At 55.1% G+C, this 24,705-nt stretch overlaps 6 protein-coding genes across 6 annotated transcripts; 3 read left to right on the top strand and 3 right to left on the bottom strand.

Moving 5' to 3' along the window:
- Positions 1–762: 762 nt before the first annotated feature.
- GUITHDRAFT_145775 (methyltransferase type 11) lies at positions 763–3,139 on the top strand (the record flags this gene model as incomplete). The annotated part of the gene is made up of 3 exons (XM_005823367.1): positions 763–2,235; positions 2,510–2,995; positions 3,125–3,139. The coding sequence occupies 3 exons, from the start codon at positions 763–765 to the stop codon at positions 3,137–3,139; spliced, it is 1,974 nt and encodes a 657-aa protein (XP_005823424.1).
- Positions 3,140–4,988: 1,849 nt separating this feature from the next.
- On the bottom strand, positions 4,989–8,725 carry GUITHDRAFT_165757 (hypothetical protein; the record flags this gene model as incomplete). Its single annotated transcript, XM_005823335.1, has 17 exons — positions 8,690–8,725; positions 8,493–8,640; positions 8,248–8,334; positions 8,023–8,086; positions 7,596–7,715; positions 7,127–7,214; positions 6,990–7,078; positions 6,837–6,940; positions 6,717–6,771; positions 6,581–6,661; positions 6,293–6,371; positions 6,170–6,247; positions 5,753–5,850; positions 5,408–5,461; positions 5,212–5,354; positions 5,119–5,161; positions 4,989–5,075 (listed from the first exon to the last, which is right to left on the bottom strand). The coding sequence occupies exons 3-17, from the start codon at positions 8,325–8,327 to the stop codon at positions 4,989–4,991; spliced, it is 1,263 nt and encodes a 420-aa protein (XP_005823392.1). The 5' UTR covers positions 8,328–8,334; positions 8,493–8,640; positions 8,690–8,725.
- A 4,153-nt stretch (positions 8,726–12,878) lies between these two features.
- Positions 12,879–14,394, top strand: GUITHDRAFT_89990 (hypothetical protein). Its single transcript, XM_005823336.1, has 11 exons — positions 12,879–12,975; positions 13,022–13,077; positions 13,136–13,207; positions 13,252–13,365; positions 13,416–13,505; positions 13,552–13,767; positions 13,813–13,875; positions 13,931–13,990; positions 14,043–14,075; positions 14,123–14,176; positions 14,227–14,394. Exons 1-11 carry the CDS (start codon positions 12,897–12,899, stop codon positions 14,275–14,277), a joined length of 888 nt encoding a protein of 295 aa, XP_005823393.1. The 5' UTR covers positions 12,879–12,896; the 3' UTR covers positions 14,278–14,394.
- Positions 14,395–14,452: 58 nt separating this feature from the next.
- On the bottom strand, positions 14,453–16,531 carry GUITHDRAFT_145778 (hypothetical protein; the record flags this gene model as incomplete). The annotated part of the gene is made up of 1 exon (XM_005823337.1): positions 14,453–16,531. One exon carries the CDS (start codon positions 16,529–16,531, stop codon positions 14,453–14,455), a length of 2,079 nt encoding a protein of 692 aa, XP_005823394.1.
- A 2,233-nt stretch (positions 16,532–18,764) lies between these two features.
- Positions 18,765–21,367, top strand: GUITHDRAFT_117416 (hypothetical protein; the record flags this gene model as incomplete). Its single annotated transcript, XM_005823338.1, has 9 exons — positions 18,765–18,838; positions 18,926–19,817; positions 20,136–20,264; positions 20,315–20,408; positions 20,455–20,473; positions 20,529–20,600; positions 20,653–20,705; positions 20,756–20,874; positions 21,029–21,367. The coding sequence occupies 9 exons, from the start codon at positions 18,765–18,767 to the stop codon at positions 21,365–21,367; spliced, it is 1,791 nt and encodes a 596-aa protein (XP_005823395.1).
- A 328-nt stretch (positions 21,368–21,695) lies between these two features.
- On the bottom strand, positions 21,696–23,096 carry GUITHDRAFT_145780 (hypothetical protein; the record flags this gene model as incomplete). The annotated part of the gene is made up of 3 exons (XM_005823339.1): positions 21,696–21,715; positions 21,897–22,188; positions 22,233–23,096. The coding sequence occupies 3 exons, from the start codon at positions 23,094–23,096 to the stop codon at positions 21,696–21,698; spliced, it is 1,176 nt and encodes a 391-aa protein (XP_005823396.1).
- Positions 23,097–24,705: the final 1,609 nt, after the last annotated feature.

A 24,705-nucleotide genomic window follows, 5' to 3' on the forward strand; every position in this document is an offset into this window, starting at 1 on the left:
AGAGGAGAGGATGATGATGTGGGAAGAGACTTTGTGGCGAAGAATGGCGATGGGATGAATAGTAGGGACGTGTGGGAGAGGCTGGGAGGTTAGCGACTGTGACGGAGCAAGACGGGAGGGGGGGGGGGAGGTTTTGGCTAGTAAACTGCAACGGTTCGGCAATAAGAGTACATGAACGCGTGTGGCTAATATTTCGACATCATAACGCAACGGTTCAACTGACCGTCGGAAATTCAAATCGCATCTTTTCGGAGCAGTTGACGTGCGAGCGCCGTTTCACCTGTATACCTCAACGTTTCGCTCCAATCTCCTTTAGGATTTGAAAGGTTGGTCACGTACCGTAGTAAACTGATTACAATTTCCCCCCGGTCAGCACCCTCGTAGGTGTCGGCTCATCCAAGTCAGCAACTTCGGGAACCCCACCCCTCCTTTTGACTGGATATTGAGGGCTAAAGGAGGGGTAAGGGTCTACAATGGTATGGGCTATACCCCTAACTGCTCATTGCTGCCCTCACCTATCCTACCCTCAAGATACTGAGGCGGGCCTCATCATAGGCTTACATGGGACGGTGCCGTGACTCCCAGGCACTCAGGCCATGAGTCCATGTTTACTCAAGCATAGTTAAGTTAAAAATCAGTATTAGGACAATCAGAAGAGCCTGACAGAGACCGGAAGACCGGCGTTGTGCCAGCCCGTATCTTGTACCAGAAGGTTTACTCAAAGTTAAGTTAGAATCAGTACGAGGACAATCAGGAGGGAGCATGGTCAGGAGATGGGTATGGCTGTTGGGGATACTGATCATCGACGTGGGGATGGTGAAGGAGGGCAGAGGAGAAGCCGGTGCAGTAGAGGAGGCTCGGGAGCTGTTGGGCATGTCGGACGCCGACGGAGACATGAAATGGCAGGGTAGTGCCTGCTGCCCGTTGGGGAGGAGGATTGGTGCCATGAGCGCCTGCGAGATGAGGGAGTGGTTGATTTGTATCAATGCGGTGAGATGGGACGAGGACGTGCCGGTCATGCCGAACGAGACAGGAACGCTGAAGGAAGACGAGCTAGTGAGGAGGGGGATTAGAATGGAAGGGGCCAGGAGCATTGTTGCCTGCAGGAACTTCACGACGCATGGGGTGTTGTATGCTCTGTACAATTTGGGTGGAGGCGAGAGCGATAAGATGACAAGCATGGTGAGACGGTCGATCCTGAGCTTGAAGCAGCTGCAGCGCAACAGGATGCTAGGGGTACATGTGGCCATCGCAGGTAAGGAGGGGGCAGAGAGCATTGGCGCTCTAGTTGGCATGGAGAAGCTGGGAGTTCAATTCTCGTTCCACCCGGACGCTGAGAGCAGCACGACCTTCAAAATCAGTGCCATGCTGGCATCACCCTTCCAGCACACCATGTTCCTCGACGCCGACACGTACGTCTGCCGTGACGTGCTGGGAGCGTTCGACCTCCTACCAAGGTTCGACCTGGTTGCGACAGAAGCTCCTATCCTGTTCCACGAGGGTCATCCTACAGGGCTCGCTCGTTTTTCCATACCGTCTTCCTACGCTCAGTTCAACTCTGCAGTAGTCTTGTTCGCCTCCAACGAGCGCCTTACGAGGCTGCTGCGGCTGGCCCTTGAGCGGGGGAGGCAGCTGCAACCCCTGGGGTTCTACGATCAAGAAGCTCTTAGATTCGCGCTCTGGAACAGCCCCGATGTCAGAACGCACACTCTGCCTCCTCCCTGGCAGTGCAGAGGAGCTACGACGTGCAGTGACTTGGTGGCTGGCCAGGTCATCGTAGGGCAACCGGTTGACGCTGGGTTCTTTCCTTGTGTTGTGCTGCACAGCCGCAAGGTCAGGGAGGAGGTAGACGAGACGTTCGCCGTCTCCTGCTCCGAAGGGGCTACCGCAGATGTGGATCGGCTGGGGGCGGACTCTCTGCTGCCTTGCGGGGTTCCGAGGCGGGAGGAGTACCAGAGGGTGGAGGAGAGTGAAGTTTTCAGCGAGATGATGAGCTTTTCTCGCTATTGGATGATGAAGAATGGTTTCATGCATGTCGCTGCGAACATGCTGTCGCTCATACAGCCTGATGTCTTGATGCAGTGGAGCAGACGCTGGGAATATCCCTTCCACTACATCGCCATCCGCCGCCTACAGGAGCAGTTCTACCAGGGTCAGGGGTTGAGGGTTATCGATGGAGGTATAGGTTGCACGTTCTTCCCCTTCTTCCTCGTTGAACATCTGCCTAACGTCACGGTGAGAAGCTCTCAACAAGTGGAGATAGGGTGGACGCTGTGGGACACGAATGGGGAGAGGGAAGAGGAAGGAGAGAGCATGTGGTGGTCAGCTCAGAGGTGAAGTGGAATGGTGGGCTGAGGGGGAGGGAGAGGAGAGGAAAGGGAGAGGGGAAGGGAAGAGGAGGCCCGTTTGAAGCTGGTAGTGGTGAGAGAGCAAGGGTGGAGGGAGAGGGAGAGGAGTGGCTTAGGGGGGGGAGGGTTTGTTGGTAGGTGACTGATGTTTGTCTTCGCAGGTCGACGGCATCGACTCAGACATGCGGCTTCCTCAAGTCTACCATGAGCTCGGGCTGTTGGAGGAGGACGGTAGGGTGCAGCTGTTCCACTCGTCCATGGCGGACCTGCCCTTTGAGGACAGTACCCATGACGTGGCGATGTCAGTTTCGGTCCTGGAGCACACAACCAACTATGACCGCATCCTGGCTGAGTTCCGACGAGTGCTGAAGCCAGGAGGGTTCCTCCTACTCAGCTTTGATGTTTCTCTCAAAGGAGATGCGCAGATCAGCGTCGAGGATGCAGAGAAGCTGCTGCGAGTCGTGGAGGAGGTTGGGTTCAAGGAGGTGGAGGGTCGAGGGCGGCGGCTGCAGGACATGACGAGGGAGGAGGCAGAGATCCTGACGAGTACGTGGGCGATCGAGAGGGATCCGCAGGCGAACCCTTGGATCAGCATGGCGGCGATTCGCCACCTAACTGTCTACTGCTCCTTGTTCCAGTCCACCAAGGTATCATTGAATGAATCATCATGATACGGTTCCGACGGTTCAACGGCACTGATACCGCCCGGGTCCTTGCGGCGGGCCCGGGCCCGGCCGTCACGGTAGCCGCCCGGCCCCGTGACTAACTCCGGGTAGGGCCCAGGAGCCTGACTCAGCCCGTCCCCGGGGGGTGCCGCCGATCTCACTGAGGGGGGCCGATCGGCCCGGCCCCGGGGCCCCGTGCCCGGCCGCCGCAGTCACCCGTTGCAGCCGGGCCGGGGGCCGGTGACCGCAGCGCTGCCGCGGGGGGCCCGACGGCGGCGGCCCTTACGGACGGCCATCGGACCCTCAGAGGCTCGGGCCAGTAACCGTCAACCGCCGACCGGCGGCGTGAGGCGCCGTTGCCCGGCGGCCAGCCTTGGCCCCCCCGGGATCCCCCGGCCCGGGGGGCTGCGCCGGCGAAACACCGTGACTCCGGGCCCGGCCTTACTACCGGTGTGACCCGGCGGCGGCGGCCGGCGGTCCGCCCGGCCCGGCCGGCCCGCGGGCCGCCGTGCCGGCGGGGCTTGATGCCAGTCAACCGAGCGGCCGCCAGTTGCCGCAAGTCAGTTGAAAGCCAAGTCGGTGGGAGTACGGCGGTAGTGGTAAAGTACCCCTGCCTTATTTCTGAGATTCTCTGTGCGACTACCCGGTACCTTGCCTTTATCAGCCTCGGACCACCCTCCTACCTCCACCCCCTTCTTTCCGAGTTAAAAAGAAATCACTGATATGGATGCCCCTTGACCCTTCAGGGCTGGACCCCTGGTAAACCTATATCAAATGAGGGGTGGTGGTACTGTTTCGGGAACTTCTGCAGGGCTACCCCCCCTGCCCTCCCAGTGATCGGATCGTGATTCCGCCGGGAGCTCTCCCAATGACTGGGGGGTGGGTACTTGAATTGGAAGGGCTTGCCCTGAGGTTTCAATTGGGTTGAGGGGGTGGGGTAGTAGCGGTGAGGGTGGGTGAGCCGGGGTGGGAGGGGGAAGGGGATATATTGAGGAGTCACTCGCGAAGAGTCAAAACAGCGCGACATGCTTGTGCACTTCATTCCTGGAGCAGCCCTCTTCAACTCTGCTGGGTATGGCGAGACGAGGAGGAGGAGGAGGAGGAGGAGGAGGAGGAGGAGGAGGAGGAGTAGGAGGAGGATGCAAGGGGAATATGTTGGAAGGATTGGAGGAAGGGGTGATGTTCGCATCATTCCTTTTCACTGACCTATCCTCTCCATATCATGAGAGAGTAGACTGGTTGTACAGTGGTGGGATGGTTGCATGAGGTTGAATGTTTGATCATTGTATGAGGTTGGAAGTATGGGAATTTTTGAATGATTTCAAGAGGATTGTGTGTGTATGAAGGTTTGATCAGGGCGAAGCGAACTAGATCATATTGATTGGATACTAGAAACTATCACGTCATGCAGTTTAGTCACCATCATTGTGTAGGTACAACACCGACGGCATCCACACCTGGAATGTCCACAGCCCCAGCTGGATCTACCAGGGTGGTCCCAGCCAGTCTTGGGATGACATCCACGACCCCTACTACAACCAGTGGGAGGACCTCGATGACTCTTCCATCACTTGGCACGTCACTGAGGTACCAATGTCGAGCGATACTTGACTGCTACTATGCCCGATAACGCCTGATAATGAGTCGTTCTTATTGCTACATCTGCGATGTTTGGTTGATTCAAAGTGATTTCGTGTGGTGAAGTGATTTTTTCTTCCAAGTGTAGTGACTGATCTTGTTTGTGTTTATTTTTTTCCTTATAACTTGGTGTTGTTTTTTTAGCCCGTCGACAACCTCTCTGTCGATCCTTGGCTCAGCAGCGTCATCGGAATGTACTAAATCTTCAGTCTGTTGTCACCCACTATCTGGGTTTTATTGAAAATCAAGCTACCTGAAGTTGAGCGCGGCAAGTGAAAGTGCATGAAACAACGTTCAGTCTTTCTACTTGTTTGTTAATCTCCTCATTCTCGCTCCTTCATTCATCCTCATCGTCTCCACAACTGAGCAAGTTCCCTAGCTCGGTCCAGTTGGTACCATCCGCCTTCTTGAGGGTGATCTCAACCTGGCGTGCCAGTCACATCGGAATGAACATGTGCTCACTCTACCTTGGGAGCGAGAATAGAGACCTTGCAAGCGTCCGGATCAACCCTGAGTCCTCCGTTACTCACCATCTTCATCCCCCAGTCTCCTCCTCTCACCTCCCGAACAGTTCCACGTCCAGCGAGAAGTTGTTGACAACGTCAAAGAGGATGGAGAGAGTAAGCCGGGTCGGCGACAGATTGAACGAGCAGCTGTCAGGATCCACCTTCTTTGCGTAGATCGACAGAGTGACGTTCCCTCCCTGCTAGGAGCTCAACGTTGCTGCTGTTGCTGTTGCAGGCAGGAATGGCTGACCTGCTGGAAGAAATCGTAGCGGCACAAGGCTTTTTTCTTCTTCGTTGGATCGTCCTGGTAACATGCGATCATGCCGCGAAATCTCCTCCCCCCCTCCTTCCCTGTCCTCAATCTCTACATAGCTCCCTTTCCCGTCTCAGCATCCCACTCCTTTGTCATGCCCTTCCTTGCCTCCACCTTCTCTTTCCCCCTCCCCCTTCTCCTCCCTTCCTCTTCTTCCCCTTCTCCGCTTTCTTCCACTCTCTTTCCGCAACCTCGCTCTCTATAAGGCGCATTCCGCTTACCCTCCTCCCTCTCGCCTTTCCCTTCCCTCTTCCCCTTCATTCCTCCAAACGCAAGCAGCACCTGGAACACGCATGTGCCCTCCGTGCAGCCCGCGAACGAGAGGAACTCTGAGAACTCAGTCGTCTTCTTCTTCTTGCAGCAGGACCAGTACTTGTAGCCTTGACTGGTGTCAGCAACTGTTGAAGCAACTCCCTCCATCCTCCTCTCATTCAGCTGTCCTCCCTTCACGCACGCTTGCTCCCCTCTGGCTCGCACTTCCTCCTGACCCTCGGGCCTACTATCATCTGCTCCGCCTTTTCTATACTTCCATCTGAATTCCGCTCCAATCTCTCCCCTTTTCTGCCATCCCTCTTTCTCCCCCCACCCCCCCTCACTTGCTACCCTTCTACCTCCCACACCTCCTCCCCCTCACCGCCCCTTGCGGTCACTATACAACTCGTTGAGCTCTCCCTTCCCTCCCTTCCCTTCCCTCCACACCTTCATGGAAGACTGGGGCCCCGGGGTGGTACCGGCACTTCTGCTCAAGGCTGCTCTCGTTCTCGTACACGTTGGTACCTGCCCTGCAGTCAATCTCTCCGATCCTTGCTATCTCAAGCTCACATCCGTTGTTCTTGCATTGCGTTCCTGGTTTTATCCCTCCAGCTCCTCCCTCTCCAGCCGCAAGCTCTTGTTCCCTAAGCTGTCATGCAGAGTTTCAGCAACGTCCTCTTTCTTTTCCTTCTTTCAAACCCCTCTCCCTCCTCTCTCCCTTCCTCCCGAGCCTCCTGTGTCCCCCGCTGCTCATGTCCATGAAGCCTACAAGGACAGGAGCAAGGCGAGGAAGCGGTACAAGGACAGGAGCAAGGCGAGGAAGCGAGAGGGAAGGCAGGGTGGGGTGGAAAGGGTCACCTTGCGGGCATTCTCAAGCGCGACTTTTGCTGAGCTCGAGACAATGACAGGAAGAGCTCGCATCGCTTCTGCGCTCGCATGCTGCCAACGTCGTCAGCACGGGGCTCCTCCTCTTCCTCCTTGCACATGCTCTCACCCCTCCTCTCGTCCCTTCTTCCCTGGAAACGCGGTCTCCTTCCCTCCAGTACTTCCTGCCTTGGCGTGAGTTTCGATTGACAGATCAAGGAGGTGGTGGAGAAGGAGGGAACAAGATCACCTGCAGAGCTCGTTGAGCAGGGAGGAAGTAGTCGACGGGTCCATCCCCGACAAGGTGGTCTTGCGAGCGACGAACTCAATCGTCGTGTCTAGCATGGCGTACGCCTGTAAGCACCGTTAGCAATTCACCGTGTCGACTCCGATGTCAGCGTGCCTGATTGTTGTGCTGCTCCAACATGCGGGTCAGAGTAGTGTCGTGCTTCCCGATTTCCGAGTTGACTTCCACCATGCCGCTCTGATCGCCTGCGGTTGAGCTCAGTCAGCCATGGCGCCATGCAGGAGGGTCGAGACTTGAGCTGGCGTCGCACTTCTTCAACCAGGTTGCAAAGCTCCTGTTGCTAGGGTCCACCCCCTGTCCTTGCAACAGCACCCGTTTTGCCTGCAACAAGGGATGAGAACGACCTCCAGTCTTGAAGAAGTTGGTAATGCAAGGCAGGGAGGGGATTTGACAATGAAAGAACAAAACGTTGATGGTGCCTTGAAAGGAGGGAGGGGGAGGGAGGGGGTTGGAAGGTTGGCGACTGATCGAGCAATGAGATGAGAGCAGAGAAAGAAATAGAGGCAGAAGCAGATGCAAATTATGGAAAGAGCAGTAGCAAGCAGGAGCAGGACAAACAGAAGCAGAAGAGCAGGAAAGCAGAGCAGAAAAAGAGGAGCTGGGCTGGAGCTGGGGCTATGTGTGAAGGGAAAGATGAAGATCAGAGCAAGACGGAAGAAGGGAGAAGGGAGAAGGGGGGGAGATAGGGAGCAGCAGGCGTACCGCTTCAAGGTCTCCCTTGGACACCAGAGTCATGCCCTTCCTTAGGTATGACTTCGAGTTCTGAGGCTCAACCTCGATGCCTCGATCGCAGGCCTCCACAGCCTGATCGAACAACCCTTTCTACAGACGCGACAGGACGTCAAGGCCACGAGATAGAGCGAGGGAGGAGAGGAGAAAGTTTGGAAGGGTCATAGAGAAGAAGAGGGCTGGGGAAGGAAAGAGAAGAAGAGAGTTGGGGAAGGGGAAAGTCAAGAGGAGAGGGGAAGAGAAGAGGAGAGGGGTGGGGGTGGGGGGAAGGGCAGCAAGAAGGAGAGCAAGCAATATTATAAGTCCAATCCCTAGGAGAGGAAAGGTGACTGCGGCGACAAGAACGAAGGGACTAGAGGCGAGAGGAAGGTTTCGAGTTTAGGACTCTCAGATCTCTGACCTTGCACAATGCCGCGGCCTTGTGGACAAGATATTCAGCCTTGGAAGGGTCCAGCTCCGCAGCCCTAGCAAGTCAAGGTGTGACCAGTGGAAGATGGAAGGAAAGGGAGGATGTAACGTGGGGAAGGGAGACAGAATAAAGTGATAGCAGATGGAGGAAGGGGGGGATAAGGAGGAGGCAGGAAGGGGCAACGCGAAGAGAGGAGGGAAGGGAAGCAATCCGCACCTGGAGAAATGTTTAAGAGCTTCATCCCAGTTCTCCTTCACGTAGTGCTCGTTCCCCTTCTCGAATTCTTGCTCCGCCATGAGTATCCTGCCCTCCAGGCGATCAGAACGAGCAAGAGCAACAATCCCTCGCAGATCGCCTTCCAGCTTCCTCTTCTAGAACGTTCCTATCCGCCACATGCTGCCTGCTTCGGTAGCTGCCGTCTCGTCTCCTTCCTGCCTCCTGTGCCTGCTCCATCTTCATACCAATGAAGCAAACACAGGCTATACTCAGAGTCTCAAGGTAGCGGCCGGGGAGGTTCATGAGAATACTGAAAAAAACAGCATGTACTTTTCCTAGCATGTTCTCTTCCTTGAATGCGTTCATGAATCGTAATCATCCCAACCCTCTCTCCTACCAGAAATTTCAGCAGCGTCCTACGAAAAATTTTAAATCCACAAACTTGCAGAAAAGCTCTTGGATCTTTGCTTCACCTTGATGACGAACTAAGCATCAGATCAACTCCTTCATGAAATCCTACCCCAATCCTACTCTACACCCTCTCTGTACATCTCCCAGTTCCTCCCTTGACGGGCTTCCTTTCTTCTTCCTCTCTCTTCTGATTTCTCTCCCAGCCACCCACTATCCAACATTCCCTTCCCTTCCTTCCATTCCCGCGCTCCATTCCGCCCCCACTGACAAGCATAGAACTTTCGGATTAGGTTTTACTTAACTCATCATTTTCCGGGCTCGCCTCAAGTTCTTATCCGGTGAACTACTCCGGCCCGGCCCGTGTCACTGAGACATATCGGCTTGTTTCTATTATGGTTACGACAGGGTAGGGTACAGGTAACAGGGTACTGACTTTGTCTAAGACGACACCGCTGTACCTTTTGATAGGGTACTTGGTTATCTTTTGATGGGGTGGTGTTGGATTCAAGTGAGGAAGGGGGGGTAGGGTACGATCTGAAGATGATGGGGTGCAAAGGGTGGTGCGACCGGGGTGGACTTGACAACTGAGGGTCATGAGAACCCCCTCAGCTTCCTTGCTGACTGGGGGGTAGGGTAGTTAGGGATAGCAAGGGAGGGGTTGTTTGCCAAGCATGAAAGTTCTTGAGAGTAAAGGGTGGGTACTTATTAGTAATGGGAAGGGGTACCACAAATGGATCTGGTTTCGAAGGTAGGTCTGGACATGCAAGCACCCGTTGGAGCCTAAAAGGTTATAGTACCGGTGGTAATGATAGTGAAGCAGAGGGTAGGGGGTGTTGATTTGAAAGCCTAAAATGTTTTTAGATTTAAATCCCCAATCCACCCACCCTGAGCTCTGAGCCAAATACCACCCCATAGCCCACTGTCATTCCCACCCCCTGGAAGTCTACCTCACTCTTCACAACCCCTGACCTACACAATTGCAGAAGTACCCACCCCCATTGTGTGTACCCCCACCATGCCTGGCCAGATCCCACCCATCGCCACCAGGCTACGGTACCCCTTCAATCTAGATGGGTCGAGGTGTAGGCCGCCTACATCATGGCCTCGAAGTCTTGTCCTTCCATCCCTGATCCCCATCACCCACTACCCCCATTTTCTACAACCCTACCCCCAATTAAGCTAGTCCCATTTCCCTCTAACCTTCCCCTACCCCTGTTCCCAACATTCGATCCACCCTGTACCCACCCCCGTTGGAGGCCACCCTACAGCAAGAGCCCGCCATGCCATCGGATGGGAATGAACGCAATCCGAGCACCCCTGTACGGATGTACCCCTTCATTGAGATATTTTGAATCCAGTACCCCTCCCTATGCCCCTTAATTCTGGGAGAGAAAAGGGTGGAAGTGACCACCTTACCACCCCATAACCAACAGTAACCTGTGGATGATTGATCTACCCCCACCCTCCGTTTTCCATTGTACTACCTCCCTGGAAAGGACACAGGTGTACCCATCACCCCCTGATTCCTATTCCTTCACCCCCACAAAAAAGAGGGTACCAATTTGACCCCCACCCACTTTCCTCCTGATACTACCCCACATACTATAATCCATTTGAATTACCCCTACCCCCTCAATTCCACTCGACCACCCTCTCATCCCCAACCTACCGTTCACCGCGCTGCCATCAAGTATACCTATGGCATGAACGCAAGAGGAAAAGAAGGAAGGGACAGTAGGAAGAAAAGGAAGAGGGTTGGATGATGTCTCGAGAATGCATGCGCTACTGTGTTGATGTCAAGTGACAGAGGTGAACAAGATCTTGCTGTATCGATGAAACGAAATTGACCACGGAATCAACACCCGTTTTGCAGCAAGCATCCAATCAAAGAGTGCAGAACGATATGTGGTGGCCGTTGGTTGTGCATGGTAGTGTATCATGATAAACAGGATAGCTTGGCTTGTTGATGCTGTCATGCTAGGCTGCGGTGAAGGGTTAAGAATATTCTTGCATAAGTTTTGCACTTAGAAGTTTCGTCGGTGATGTTGACAGCCAGTTAGTAGGTTAGAGTTCACGGTGAAGCTCCTTGCTGCTGCATCATCCGATCCATGATGCATAAGTATACATGATGAGAATCAAAATCAGTATGACTGTGCTCATTGATGCGATTTCGCGCATTTTGTTGTGGTTTAGTGAGGAGCAGTAGGCCACTTCGCATTTCAGTTACTCGTATGCTGTTTTGCTGTTCCGCGAGTATGCTTTTCATCTCCTATGACATGAAGTAGTCCAATCTATGCTGCTAGAGGTTGAAGGCTATAGATTCTGTGGGACAAGTAGAAGCGATGATTGCAGTGCTATGACCACAACCACAAGTGAATCTTCTAACTTGTTCTGAGAACAGGTGGAGACATTGGAGCTTTCTTTTCTGTGATTCTAGCTAAGCATCAAATGATCTTCGTAAGAATGATTTCTTCTCCATTCCGAGTAATCCATTTCGTAGGACTTTGCAGCTTGCAAGCTTTGTGATAACTAATTGAAGAGGTTTCGTATGGCAAGAGATATTATCAACGTTGGGGACAATATCGTTGCAGAGCTCGTTAGGCGGGGCGTAAACAAAGAGGCTGCTATTCGAGCTGTTCAGGCCACTAACAACGTAAGGGCTCTTGGCTCCTTCAGGCAGGGTGATGACATGGGCAACAGGCTGGGACTGATCAGGCACTTGATTGGGTGCGAAAACATTACAAACCATCTGGAGATTCTAGCGAACAAGGAATAGCAAAGAGAAGAAACGATCATCACCGTTTGGGTGCAAGGATTGCAGGAGAAGCTCGCGAGGGTGGTGCACATTTGGAGGGTGGAATGCAAAGCAACAAAGAGAAGAGTCTTGAATTCTTAACGCATGCTCTCGCGGAGGTAAATATGCTGTATGCATTTGACTCTCTCACTCTTGGTAGGTTGGATTTAGCCCAGCCCATGCTAGGAGGGCCTGCCTTGCCACTAACCTGGCTGGTGTTCCTCAAGCGATCGAATGGGCCCTTGCCCACCTTGATGAAGAGAACAACGCCTCGCAAGAATTGCTCAATAGGCAGGGAAATTTAGTGAACAGAGATGTAGGATACAATGACAACCAAAATGACCAAGGATTAATCGTAGAATTGCCGGATGGAAAACTTTTTAGACTGTCCAATCCCAATGGCCGGGTCGTTGAGATGCCTAATGGAAGTGTTGTGGAGATGGTCGATGGCCAAGTAGTCGAGATGTCTAACGGTCAGCAGCTCGAGATGGTCGATGGCAGGTGATGTATCTCGTGCTGCGATGTGGTATCCTGTTTCGCTGACTGGAGTGCTGCCAGCTTGATTGAGATTCGACCAGCGTCGATCACTCTTGATGAGGGCGAGACTGTCGGTCATCGTATTCTTGATTTGGAGACCAGCCGTCAGGTTGCGATGGCGTCACGAGGAATGGGAAACCAGGCGAATATGCAAGTTGGAAACAGCGTTCCGAGTACTCCGATGAGACAGCAACAGCAGCCGGTCAATGATCCCGCGTTTGAGAAGAGGACTCAGGATCAAGAAGACAAGATCAGGCGACAGCAAATGCAGGCCAATGCCAGGGAAGAGCAGCTAAACCTCCAGGCACAGCAATTGTCTGAAAGGGACAAGGTAATACTAGAAACTGTGTATGCCATAACTGTCTCTGACATGTTTTACAAGGCTATGGCTTCTAAGCAACAACAAATTGCTCAACATCAACAGGGGCTGAAAGAGTTAGAAGCCACTCTGCAGAAAGATCGTACTAAGCTGCAGAATGAGCAAGAGTTGCTTGAAAAGAGAGCCTCCGCACTGAAGCGCAAAGAGACCGAACTTCAAGCTAGAGAAGCAAAGCTTGAAAGAATGCAGCAGGAACTCATGAGGCAACGAGATCAGATCCGCAACATGGACAAGGAACTCAAGGAGCGCGAAGCAAACCTACAGAATGCGATGGCTAACGGTGCCTCGGCATCGTCCACGGTCAGACAAGTCACGGACTCAGGCTCTGATCGAGATGAGGTAGAGAAGGAGAAGTCGGCCATGGACAACATTGAAGCCGGGCGGATCCGGTTTCAAGAGCTCACGCTTGGAACCCTGTTGGGAAGCGGAAGCTTCGCTGATGTTTACAGGTGACTTCGATGTTTATTCGTTTGTTTCTTGACCTTGTTCGGTAGGGCGGAATGGCGTATGCCCTGTGCAGTCAAGAAGATGAAAGGCAGAATCAGTAAGGAACAGATGGCAGAGTTCGTTCGTGAAGGCGAGATGATGCGGTCGCTGAAGCATCATGGTAACAAAAGTCTCTGCATTGGAAGCGATGTCTGATGGTGAAACAGGCATTGTCAAACTACTTGGTGTCTGTGTTGAAAACGGTTCATTTTACCTCGTCCAGGTGAAAAACAGACTTGTTTCTTTGCTTTGTCGTAACCGGCGGTGTTCGTCTGTTTCAGGAAATTGTTAATGGCCATGGCAACTTGTTTGACTACCTACACAAGAAGAACCAACGGTTGACCTACTGGCAGGTCTGTTTCCGTTGTTTCTGTCTGGTGCATGACGCCGTCCGTAGGTTCTGCAGATTGCGGTGGGCATCTGTGATGCAATGGCCTATTTGCACGAGCGACACATTGTACATCGTGATCTCAAACCACAGAATTGCCTCCTTGTTAACGACAAAGGAGAGGTCTGCCATGCAATCTCCTCCACGTGTTGGGTCCTCACTGTTACCGAAAGGTCAAGCTCTGCGACTTTGGGTTGGCCCGTTTGAAGAACGCGGCTTTCGTTGAGACTGTTAGCAACACAGCAGGAACGCCGGCGTACCAGGTGGATCCCTCAGGCTGGAACTGTGAACGTCTGACACAAGTCATAGGCTCCCGAGATGCTCCGTGACGAGCCGATCTCGGAGAAAGTCGACCTCTACGGGTTCGCTGTTATGCTATGGGAGATGTACACGGGGAAGCTGCCATGGTCGGACAAGAACTACCACCAGATGATTCACACTGTTGCTGTTCGCAACGAGCGCCCTCCCATCCCTCCTGAGACGCCGCGGGAGTTTGTTGCGGTGATCGAGCAATGTTGGCACCCTGTATGAAGCTCAGCAGCTAGTCGATTGTCGCTAACGGTGCTACAGGTCCCTCAGAAGAGGCCGAGCTTCAACGAACTCAAGACTACTCTTCGTGACCTGCTGAAATCGGTACACCGTCCTCGCATACCCCATCTGCTTTACTAAGATGTGCTCCTTGCCTTAGGTCCCGCAAGACATTCCTGTCCCCAAGGTGCCAAACAATCATTTCTCTCAGCAGAATCAGGTCAGTGGGATCAGGTTGTTGTTGATGGCCCTCTAACTCAGATGCCCTTCAGGCTCGACAGAACCCCCAGCAGCAGCAGCAGCAGGTAACGGCTATCACAGTTTTGTCACCTGGGCCTGACTGTGCTTTCAGTACTACGTGCAGCACCAGCAACCAAGGGCGCATGGCGTCGTCCCTCAGTATCACGTCAGTTCCCTCCTCGACCTGTTACTCGCTCCCTCACTCTGAATACACAGGCTCCGTCCGCCCAGCCTGTTCTCTACGGAGGCTACCAGCAGAACTGGTGAAGCAAAGAGTAGGTTGTAAGTTGGAAAGCAGGTGCTCGTGACGACGGGATGTCCCTTTCCGTTTTTGGTTTATCAATTATGAGGATGTACTTTAACAAGTAGAAGGTGTGAAGAACCAACTCTGCTTCCTCCTCTTCCCTCCTCCTCGAGGTATCAGGAGGTAGCCCGGTATCCCTCAAGGCTCCTCCAGCTCTGAACGCATGGCACGGTCGCGGTCGCAGTACTTGAGAAGATCGAGGACAGGGCCCTGGAGGAGCCTGGTAACAGGCCGGCGGGAGAAGTAACGGTTGCTCTCCCCAGCTGGGTTGTGAGCGCCCGCAAAGAGGCCGTTGGCTTTTATGAGAAGCCTCTCGCGCTCCTTGAGGTAGACGCGCGCGAGGCCATGGCGGTCGTGGGTCTGGTTGTGAAACCGATCGATGGCGGAGGAGAGGCGAGCGATGCGGTTGAGGATGGCGGCGAGCTTGTTCTCGAGGCGGCTCCTCATGCTCTTGAGCTCGTCAATCTTGCCTATCACCCCTCTCAGCACGTGCCCTTGCTCCCCGCCCATGGCCTCCTCCATCCTCGTGCGCAGAACCTGCGCCGCGTAGAGTCGCGTGAGGTGCATGCAACGGATGTCAAACCGGCGCTTTGACGCTGCGATCTCCGACTTGCAGCGGGTGTTGGCCTCGTACAAGTTCTTGATGGCCTCAATCTCTCCCTCCAGTGTCTTGGTCGGCTTCTCCAGCGCTCTGCTCAGATCCTCCACCTCCCTCCTCGCGTCCTTCACCTCCTGTTGCAACCTTGCACGATCGATGTGCATCTTGTTCTTCGCCACCATCAGCCGCATCTCCTCCTCCTTCACCTCCTCCTCCCGCGCATCCAGCGCCTTGTGCGCTGCCGCCGCCTCGGCCGCCATGGCTCCCATCTTGCTCCCGATCTCTGCGATCCTCTCGTTGGCTGACTCGCGGGACTTTACCCGGAGGTCCTGGACGGACTGCAAGCCAGAGCTCCACATCCTCACGCTCTTCGCCTGCCCGCTCTCTGCGTCAGCGAGCAGCTGCCGCTCGTACTCTCCCTGGGACTTGGCGATACTGAGGGCGTAGAGGAGGGAGGAGTTCTTCATCTCCAGATCCTGCAGCGTCTTCTTCCTCCTCTCCCTCTCCTCCTCCAACTTCTCCCTCCTGGCCAGGAGCCCTTGCTGATACCTCCTGGAGTCTGCTATCGCCTCCTCCAACACCTCAAGGTCCTGCAAGCCCCTTGACATGCTTTCGGTTGTGACCTGACGGGTCTGAATCTTGTCTAGCACGCACCTGGACAACTCTTCTATGTTGTCTTCGTACGCGCTGACCAGCTTGCTGTAGGAAGAGCTGGACAAGTCAGGGCCCTTGCTCGTCGAGGTGCTGGGTGAGGAGTAGCTGAGAACCTCCTTCATATGAAGGGCCGAACGCCGGTGCTGCTCAATGCGGGCATACACCTCGCCCTCCTCGCTCTCTATCCTCCACTTCATCTTCTCGTTCTCCATCATCTTCTCCCTGGCCTTCAGCGTCCTCTCCTGCACCATCGCGATCCTCTCGTGCAGCTCCTGGCACGTCAGTCGCTGCAGGCCCTCTTGCTCCGCCTTGCCCGCCACGTTCTTGATCAGCCTCGTCTCCATGCTCCTCATCCTGGCCTGCACATCCTCCAGCGTCAACCTCAGACTCTCCCGCTCATCCTTGAGCGACGTCACTCGATCCGACGCTTCCCGCAGCGATCGCGCCGCCACCTTCGCGTCCTTTCCCAGGGCCCGGCGCTGACGTTCCATCGACCTTAGCAGGCCATCAGCTCGGACGATCTCAGACGCAAGCTGCATCCTCGGCCTCCCCCGCACCAGCGTCACCCTGACGACCTTGCTCAGCTCGGGTCGCTCCTTGTGTATCACCCGCCCGAACGTGAGGGTGACGGTCGAGCCGACGGGCCCGAGGATCCTCCCGACGATCTCCTCCTCCTCCATCTGCTCCACCAGGCTCCCTTCCACCGCCATGAGCACGTCAAAGAGCTGGACGTCTCCCTGCACATAGGCGGAGGAGCCGACCTCGATCTGCCGCACGTGCCACCCGAGCACCTTGTGCTCGTCGTCCCGTTGTAGAACGATCCCGACCCCGCCGACCCCCAGCTCCTGAGCTGCTGTGACTGCCATCGAGCCGGCCTCCTCCTCTGCTCCACCCGCCTTCAATGACAGGGCAGCAAAATTCTCCAAACCACCCATCGCACCATTGCCTCTCCTTGTGCCTTCCATCTTGACCTCCTCTCGGTTCCCTTGAGGTAACTTGGGACTAAACTCGTTCGTCCCTTCCTCTTGCCTCGGATCCTCCTGGGCGTCAAGACCTTGCCCCCCAGTCAGACCACGGAAGGAGCAGGAGGAATGGGTGTGACTGAGCAACTTCTCCTAGGACCAGGACGTTGACCAGGAGAGAAGTCGACTTCTCTTCTCCCTGCTTCTCTACCTCCCGCACACCAACGATCACCCACTGCCTCCCTATCAGTCCAGCCAACGGGCAACCGTGAATGCTGAGGCGAGTTCCTGTTTGAGAAGCCTTAGTACAACTTGAATGGCCTCGTAGTGCTTGGAACTTGAACTTGTGACTTAGTAATGGCAGAGTGTCACGGTGGCCGGGCTGGGTGACTGGGTGATCCGAGTACAACCCACGACTAGATCGAATGATTCCGGAGCTCCATTGACCTCTGATCGCGCCAACCAGCCTTCAGCATCACATCGCAACTCGTAGCTCACTGCTGCAGCTCAGCGGTCGCCAGTAGCACTCACGGTCACGCTGTCACTGTCTGCACTTGCAAGGAGCCTCTCTCCTTTTAGAATGGTCCAATCATCCTCACGCACGTTTCCGAGACAAGATCTTCCAAGCTTTTCTCTCCTCTCAGGACCGTACGACGGTCTCCGCCGGTCGGTGACCGTATGCGGCCCAGCCCGAATCGCCCTCCGGCTTCAACGGCGGGAGTCCTGCCCTCACAGAGTCAGGCTCCTCCTCCTCCTTATTTCCTTCTGCTCAGACTACTCGTTCCGAGTCTCGTCCTGGTCCTCGTCCTCGGACAACCAACTCGTTCTTTCCTCCTGCTGCTGCTTTCCTTCTGCTCTGACGACTCGTCATCGTCCTCGTCATCGTCCTCGTCCTCCTCGTTCGCTCCTCCACCTCCTCCTCCTCCTTCTTTCCTTCTGCTCGGACTACTCGTCCTCGTCCTCGTCTTCGTCCTCGTCTTCGTACGGTCCTCGTCCACCTCGTTCTTTCCTCCTGCTGCTACTTTCCTTCTGCTCAGACTACTCGTCCTCGGACAACCAACTCGTTCTCTCCTCCTCCTCCTCCTCCTCCTCCTCCTCCTCCTCCTCCTCCTCCTTCTCCTCCTCCTCCTTCTCCTCCTCCTTCTCCTCCTCCTCCTCCTCCTCCTCCTCCTCCTCCTCGATCCCACGGGCCGCTCGCCGCGTTTAGCTGATCGGACCAACAGAGCAATGACGCATAACGGTTTCTGTTTTTGTAACGATTTCATAACCGCCCATGAGGGAAACCGCGATGAAGGTAGACCAGTTCGGATGACCTACCCCCAGTATCTGAAAGAATCTACTTGGATAACCCCCTATTTATCCCAATAGTACCCCCACATTCCATATGAGTAGGCATGCTTGGAAACAGACCACCCCACCGCTACAGAAGGGATTTTTGGCGGCAATGTCTATGCAGCGAATGGAGACAGGAGGGAGGAAGAGGAAGAAGATGAGGGAGAGAGAGAGGGAGAGAGAGAGGGAGAGGAGGAGGAGGACGAGGACGAGGACGAGGACGAGGACGAGGACGAGGACGAGGACGTGGACGAGGGAAGAGAAGGAGTGCAGGGAAGAAGCATGAGGAAAAGGAAGCGCACAAACGGTGTGGGACAACCATGGCGGTAGTCAGAGGAGAAGTTCTAGATATGCTGAGGACAGAGGAAGCAGTACAGTGCGATGCCATGACAGGAGGATAAGACCGCATCGATGAATGACTAGTGGAGAGGAGGTAACAGGAGCTTGAATCGCAGAGTAGTCTTGCGGATCAGATCTCTTGCGCACGGTCTAGTGTATGCCTGTCAAAGTCAGCAAGACGCTGCATCTATATCGTAGAGATCATAAGTTCAACCTAGCAGCGGATGTTGCTCCTGCGTGACTCCTTTACTCTCCTTAGGCTCGAGGAGGGACAGCAAAGGAGAGATGCGCTGACCTGGGCACCAGACATGTGTCTCCCATCATCATAGTCAGGTAGATGGCAATCTTTGCTCCCTTCTCTTCCTCCCTACCTACCTATTTACCTAACTACCTCCCTCCATCCTCCCTCCCTCCCGCCCCCGCTCCATCCAACAATCCATTTATGCCCTTTTTCTCGCGTCTCCTCTCCCTCTCACCCCTCCCACCTTGCTCGCTCTCTCCCTCCCTCCCTCTCTGATGTTAACATCTCTTCTTCTACCTAGCTCGAGCTGGTGCTGCCGACACCATGAAGAAGGTGAACAGGAACCCGTCGGGCTCCAGCAAGCGGACGGTGAAGCCAGTGGCTACCACGTCGCCAAGGTGAAGCTGCATTCTACCGTAGCAACATCCTTTCTTCATCTCGTCGCCCTCTCTTGGTCTGACTCCTCTGATCGACTTTGTTTTCAGGCCCTCGACAGCCTCGAGCTCAGCTGCCGCCCGAGAGCTAACGGACAGGGCGAACTTCGTGCAGGTCAAGAAGCTGGTCTCGGCATTCTACAAGACTCCGCAGGAGCTGAAGATCCCGGGATGGGACAGGGAGGCGTCGAGGCTGCAGCTCTTCATGCATCCTTGTGACCTTGTCCCTGCTGTGGAGGCAGTGAGCAGCGTGGTGGAGCGAGGAGGGGCGACGTCGATGAGCCTCGTGGTTACGGTGGAGCGGAACGGCCCGCTCACCCTGTTCTACCGGAGGAAGTGCGAGATCAGAGAGAAGAACGTTCTGACTGCCGTGGAGCAGCCGGAGATCGTGCCGGTCGCCGCCATGAAGTTGATGAAGACCATCAACAAGTCGCTCGCCATGCACAACCTGCAGGTCCTCGAGCTGGTAGGGCTCGAGATCCCGTCGCCAAGCATGGTGGAGCTGGCCCAAGGGCTGTCGTGCAACAAGAGCCTGGCCACCGTCTGCTTCAATGACTCTGAGATCGGAGACAAAGGCCTCCTCGCCGTGCTGCCCTCACTGCAAGATCACCCCAAGATCGCCCGGCTCCAGCTCTGCCGGACTGGCATCACGGACGTGTCGGGGAGGAAACTCATGGAGATCCTGAGGGTTCAAGCTGAGCGGCAGACTCTGCTGAAGTGGGAGAACAGCCTCAGGAAGGAGGCGCAACCGTCAGCCCACGGGGGAGGCGTCAGAGTCATCGCCGTGTCCCATAACGACCTAGGATCGGAGACGTTCCTGGCCCTGGTCAACGTGCTGGGGCTTGAGAGCAGCCTCAAGGAGATCTATGCCAGAGGCTGCAACCCTTGCCTTCAATCTTCCAATGAACTCCAGCGATGTCTCGACGATACCACGGCGATACGCGTGAAATATCCCCCCAAGACACATTCTCCCTCCCTTGAATCCCTCTCCTGAGCCCCTTGCCCTTATTGTCTTCCTCCCTCACTTCCTGATTTCTTTGTCTCCATGCTGAACCATCCTGTCATGGCTGTTGTGGTCATTCATTTGCTTCCCGTTAACCTTGTCTCTATGCCCCAGATGTCTCTTTTCTCTCCTTCTGGCTTTATCCCCAACTTGCTGACTCTCCTCCCCTCACGCCTCCTCTCACGTCTCCTCCCGACCAGCTCACGTCCTTACCTCCCTCTTCATCTTTAAGATGGGGTACAGTGACATTGTGTTCAGATCTTCGACCTGCGAGAGGCGAGGAATGTACCGGGATGGATCTACGACGCGAGATCCCATACTTCCCTCATCTTCGAGAGGTCCGATCTTGGCCAGCACAGCTGCTCCGTGTCCAGCGAAAGTTTGCAGGTTAGCGGCAAGTCACTCGACCGTCGTTGTTCTAATTTGTCGATTCGTAGGAGACCTCGCAACCAGTGATCCCTGATCCTGCAAGGAACCGGGATCCTGCAAGCTATGATGGCCATGGAGCGAGAAACGATGATGTGGCAATGGGTTACGAGGTCAATCAAGAACATGAATCGAAGATCTTCATCCGCAGAAAAGTTCAAAGTGAAGAGGTGAGGAGTTTCTACAGCACAAGTCTCTTGATGCGACTGAACTGCTTCATCACAGTGGAATGACGACGGAAAGTATGTCAAGCACGATCAAATATCGAGACAACTGCGTTCTACCTTGCCAGCCGAGGTCAGTCTATCGACTCAAATTTCTCCATCTCACTGCCGTGTAAGCTTGCAAGAGAGATCAGAAGCCTGTCAGACGAGCTGAATGCCAGCAAGGGGACAGTACGAGGTGAGCTCTCAAAAGTTCCATAGTGGGTGATCTTGACAACTTGCGTTCAGGAATCCCCCGGCAGAGGAGCTGCGAAGACTTGCTCGGTGACTTCGCGCGCAGCGCAGCCAAACGTCGACCGTTCCGCACGCAGCTGAAGAGGGTCGACTGTCTGCTCGACGACCCGTGGGTGAACTTGGCCGGATCGAGGGAGGAGGATCCGGCTTGCCGCGCGCTCACAGTCAAGGAGGCATGTGACGCCATTCGGGAGATGAGGAGCATGTTTCGGCGGCAGGTTTTTGTCTACCTTGTGTGGGTGACACGGTTTGAGGTGTGCTGGACAGAACGTTGCGCTGCTAAGGGCTCACCAGGAGCTGATTACTGCAAGGCTGGACCGTCAACAACGAGAACAGGGGAGGGGAGACGAGCTTGACTCGTCCGATGACGAGTGGACCAAGTCTTTGGAGAGGACCATTGGAGTGATTGCTGAAAAGGTAGAGGCTCTGGAGGCAGCGCGAGATCGCAAGGAAGGGAGCAGGGAGCATGGTCAGACGTTGAAGTTGCCGCAAGAAGATGTGGACTGTAGCATACAGAGCTCCAGGGGAAGCAGAATGTCCGATTCCTTGGAGCTGGTGGCTGGGAGGCTGGAGGAGATGTGGGGAGGAGATTCGGAGGAGGACTAAGTCTATGTTGGACCTTGTACATGATGTGAATACTTGAAAACAATGCCCTGCGACTCTCATCGGAATTCGAACAAGGCCTTAGGTGACTTGAGAGCGCTTGCAAGGGTTGGGGAGCGAGGGCTGAAGCTGATGGACCTCGGAGTAAAGCCAGGGCTGATGGCACAGGATCAGACGCGAGGTAGGAGCAGAGGTTCCACATACCTTGACGAGGACCGATGATCGCGGATGTTGATTGCCTCCGTCCTCCGCAAGACGACGCGCTTGGAGGAGGAGAACCCTAAAGACCCTTTCCTCACGTCCAGGATCACTGTAGACCCCACAGGCCCGTTCAAGAGCCCCAGGATGTCACTGGAGGAGAGGTCGTGCAAGGGGATGCTGTCAACAGCAAGAATCTGATCGCCAGGGATAAGCTGGTTGGACAGATGCCTCTGCTGTGTCTGTGCTACTACAATCCGCTCCCCTCTCCGAGAAAAGAGGATTGGAACAGATGCCGTGTGCTGCCGAAGCAGGGGAATGCTTGCTTCCTGACCTTCAGCCTTCCGTACAGTCAAGCTGACTTGAGAGCCGTCGGTTCCTTCAAGCTTGTCGTGTATCGTGTCTACTGTACAGTTCGCCACTTCTTCATCGTCAATGCGTAAAACGACATCTCCAACGTCCAACTTCTTGCAATGCCATGCTGGGCTCCCTGCCACGATGCGGTCGATTGCTGGGCCCTTGTCGCTGCTGCTGATCAACAGCCCGACACCAGCTGGGGGAGAATCTTGAGCGGAGGAATCTCGACGAGGAGTAGCGAGGACTTCCGATGTGTCCAGATCTGGATCCTGTAGGTCGACTCAGCAAGTTTGCGGGGTCAACAGCAAGTTACCAGCTTGGTGGACACGTCGATCTTGACTGACCACTGTGCCTTAGGCGAAGCCTCCCTTGCCGCCTGCGGGCTCAGCCACGTGCAGCTCCTGTCCAGCTGACTCTGAAATGGACGAAGAGACTGGCTGGAGGGGTCAAAGAAACAGATCAGAGTGTCGCTGCCGCCCTCCGCTGCTAGCACTCCCTTTGCTGCCTTCTCCCCGAAGACATCTCCAGCTACGAACTTGCTGGGCTTCCCCTGCCCGTTGGCTACGTAGCCCTCGATCACCATGGCGGTGGCGGGCCTCTTCCAATCAATGGGGAACGAGATCTTCTCGCCCCGACAGAATCGTTGGAGGGAGCAGCAGACAATGAAGTTCTGCAGCTCCAGGTTGCTGAGACGCGAGAATATCTTGCTCTGACGGAGGAACTTAAAGGTCACCTTGGTCGCATCGTGCTCATCAGACCAAGACGGAGACGTCTGGCTGGTAGCCTCCTCAGACTCGTGGGCTGCCTCGTCGCTGTCAGTGGTTGACGCGTTCCGCTCGCTGCCTGTGGAGTCAGGGCTGTTCATGAACTCGTCGAGCCGGGAGATCACGGGGAGGCAGAGAGCGTTGGAGAACTCAGTGAAGATCCTGGGGGTGACAACGTCCTGGTCGTCCTCCTCATGGATGGGAGAGAGCTGGAAACTCACCTCCGCCTTGTCGTGGCTCGACTGGCATGCAAGCGTGCTGTTGGGGATGGCTGGTGACTTGGAGAGGGATGCGAGGCACTTGCGGAGAGTGGAAGCGACGATGGGAGCTGAAGGGACCATGGGGAGGTCTTCGACGAAGTCGACCATCCTGTCGACCCTCGCGATGATCAGGCTCCATGTAGTTGAGGACATGACGGTGAGGAGGAGAGGTTCTTTGCTGGCGCGGGGACTCGAGTAGGGTCAGCTACAGTTTCATCTCCTCCTGCAAACTCGCACGTTATAATGTCAAGTGTTGGTGCATGACCCTCAGCTCAGCTCAGCTCAGTTTTGATGTTTATCCTCCTTAACATGAGACCCCGATCCAATCTCACTGTCTCTGTCTCTGTCTCTGTCTCCTCTTCGTTGCCCCACCGCTCTACTTCTCAACACTCTCCTTCTCAGTCCTCCCCCACTCTCGCCTTGGAAAACGGTCACGACGAGCCTCCTCACCCTTGGAGCATCATCTTTCCTACCTGCATTGCAAGCAATGCACTTCCGATCTAAAACTGCATCTGTGATGGTAGCCCTTCTTTCCCATCACTTCTGTCCTGAATGACCATATTCTCCTGTCTGCCTTCCACATACCACACGTCTCCATGACCACCTTTCTTCTGCCCCCTTTCTTCTGTTCCATTTCTCTCCCCTCCTTCGCTCCATTGTTTTCCTCTTGAGACTTTGACCTTTAAAGATCCATCCCTCTTCCTCTCTCTCTCTCTCTCTCTCTCTCTCTCTCTTTCATGCTGAGAAGATAGGACTGATCATCATCAGTCCTTTGATTTCTTACATCTTCTATCCCCTCTCAGATGTTCTATTCTCTCATTGTGACCTCTGCTCCTCTCTCCTGTGCTCCTGTGCTCCTTCCTTCTCTCCGCTCTTGCTTTCTCCGAACCTCTCCTCGCCTCTGCCTCCTCCTTCCCTCCGGAGTCCTCCCTCCTCCCTCCTCCCTGCTCCCTCGCCATGCATAACGGATGAAATCTTTGTCAGGGACATTCCACCACCCCACCCCCTTCAGATTCATGAAATCACCCCACCCTCGGTATTTGATGTATCTCCTCTGAACAATTACCCCACCCACCTCAAAAAGATTCAACTTGCAAGTACCCCTTAATTCAGCTCTGAGTACCCCATATTCTCCATAGCGTAGCCGCGTACTCATCACCCTACCCCACCTCTGAGTCAATACTGAGTGGCAATTGTCGGCCCGCACTTCCTCTCCGCCCCATTTTTCTACCACCCCCACCCCCTCAATCACATCCTGATACCCACCGGGCCTACTAGCCCTCACATCACTGTTACCGTGCAGATCCGGTCCCGCACCGTGACCCCTGTTGGTGGCCGTGGGCATTCAGCTGACCCCTACTAGGCTACCTACTGCAAATACCGAAAGTACCCACCATATACAGCAAGATCTTACCACCCTGCATTGACATGACCCCCAGAGGATCAGTGGCTCGGGAGTCTCAGGTACCGAGTTTGTAGCACCGCCGCGGCCCGCCCGCCCGCCGCGGCGCCGGGGGCACGCCGATCCGACTGAGCCGGCCCGGCGGCCCCCGGCGATGAATCCGATGATACGGTGACGGCAGTGCGGGCCGGCCACGGGGCCTTCTAACTCAGTGAGCCTCCGGGCCCGTGACCGTACCGCGGCAGCCCCGCCCGGTCACTGAATGAGCCCTGGCCCGGGCGCGGCCCGGGCTGCCGCTGCCGGCGCCGCTCGGGCGGCCGTGGGAGGTTAATATTCTCGGCACCCGGACGGGACCCCCGC

Source organism: Guillardia theta (assembly GCF_000315625.1).
Source record: "Guillardia theta CCMP2712 unplaced genomic scaffold GUITHscaffold_110, whole genome shotgun sequence".
Classification (NCBI taxonomy): Eukaryota; class Cryptophyceae; order Pyrenomonadales; family Geminigeraceae; genus Guillardia; species Guillardia theta.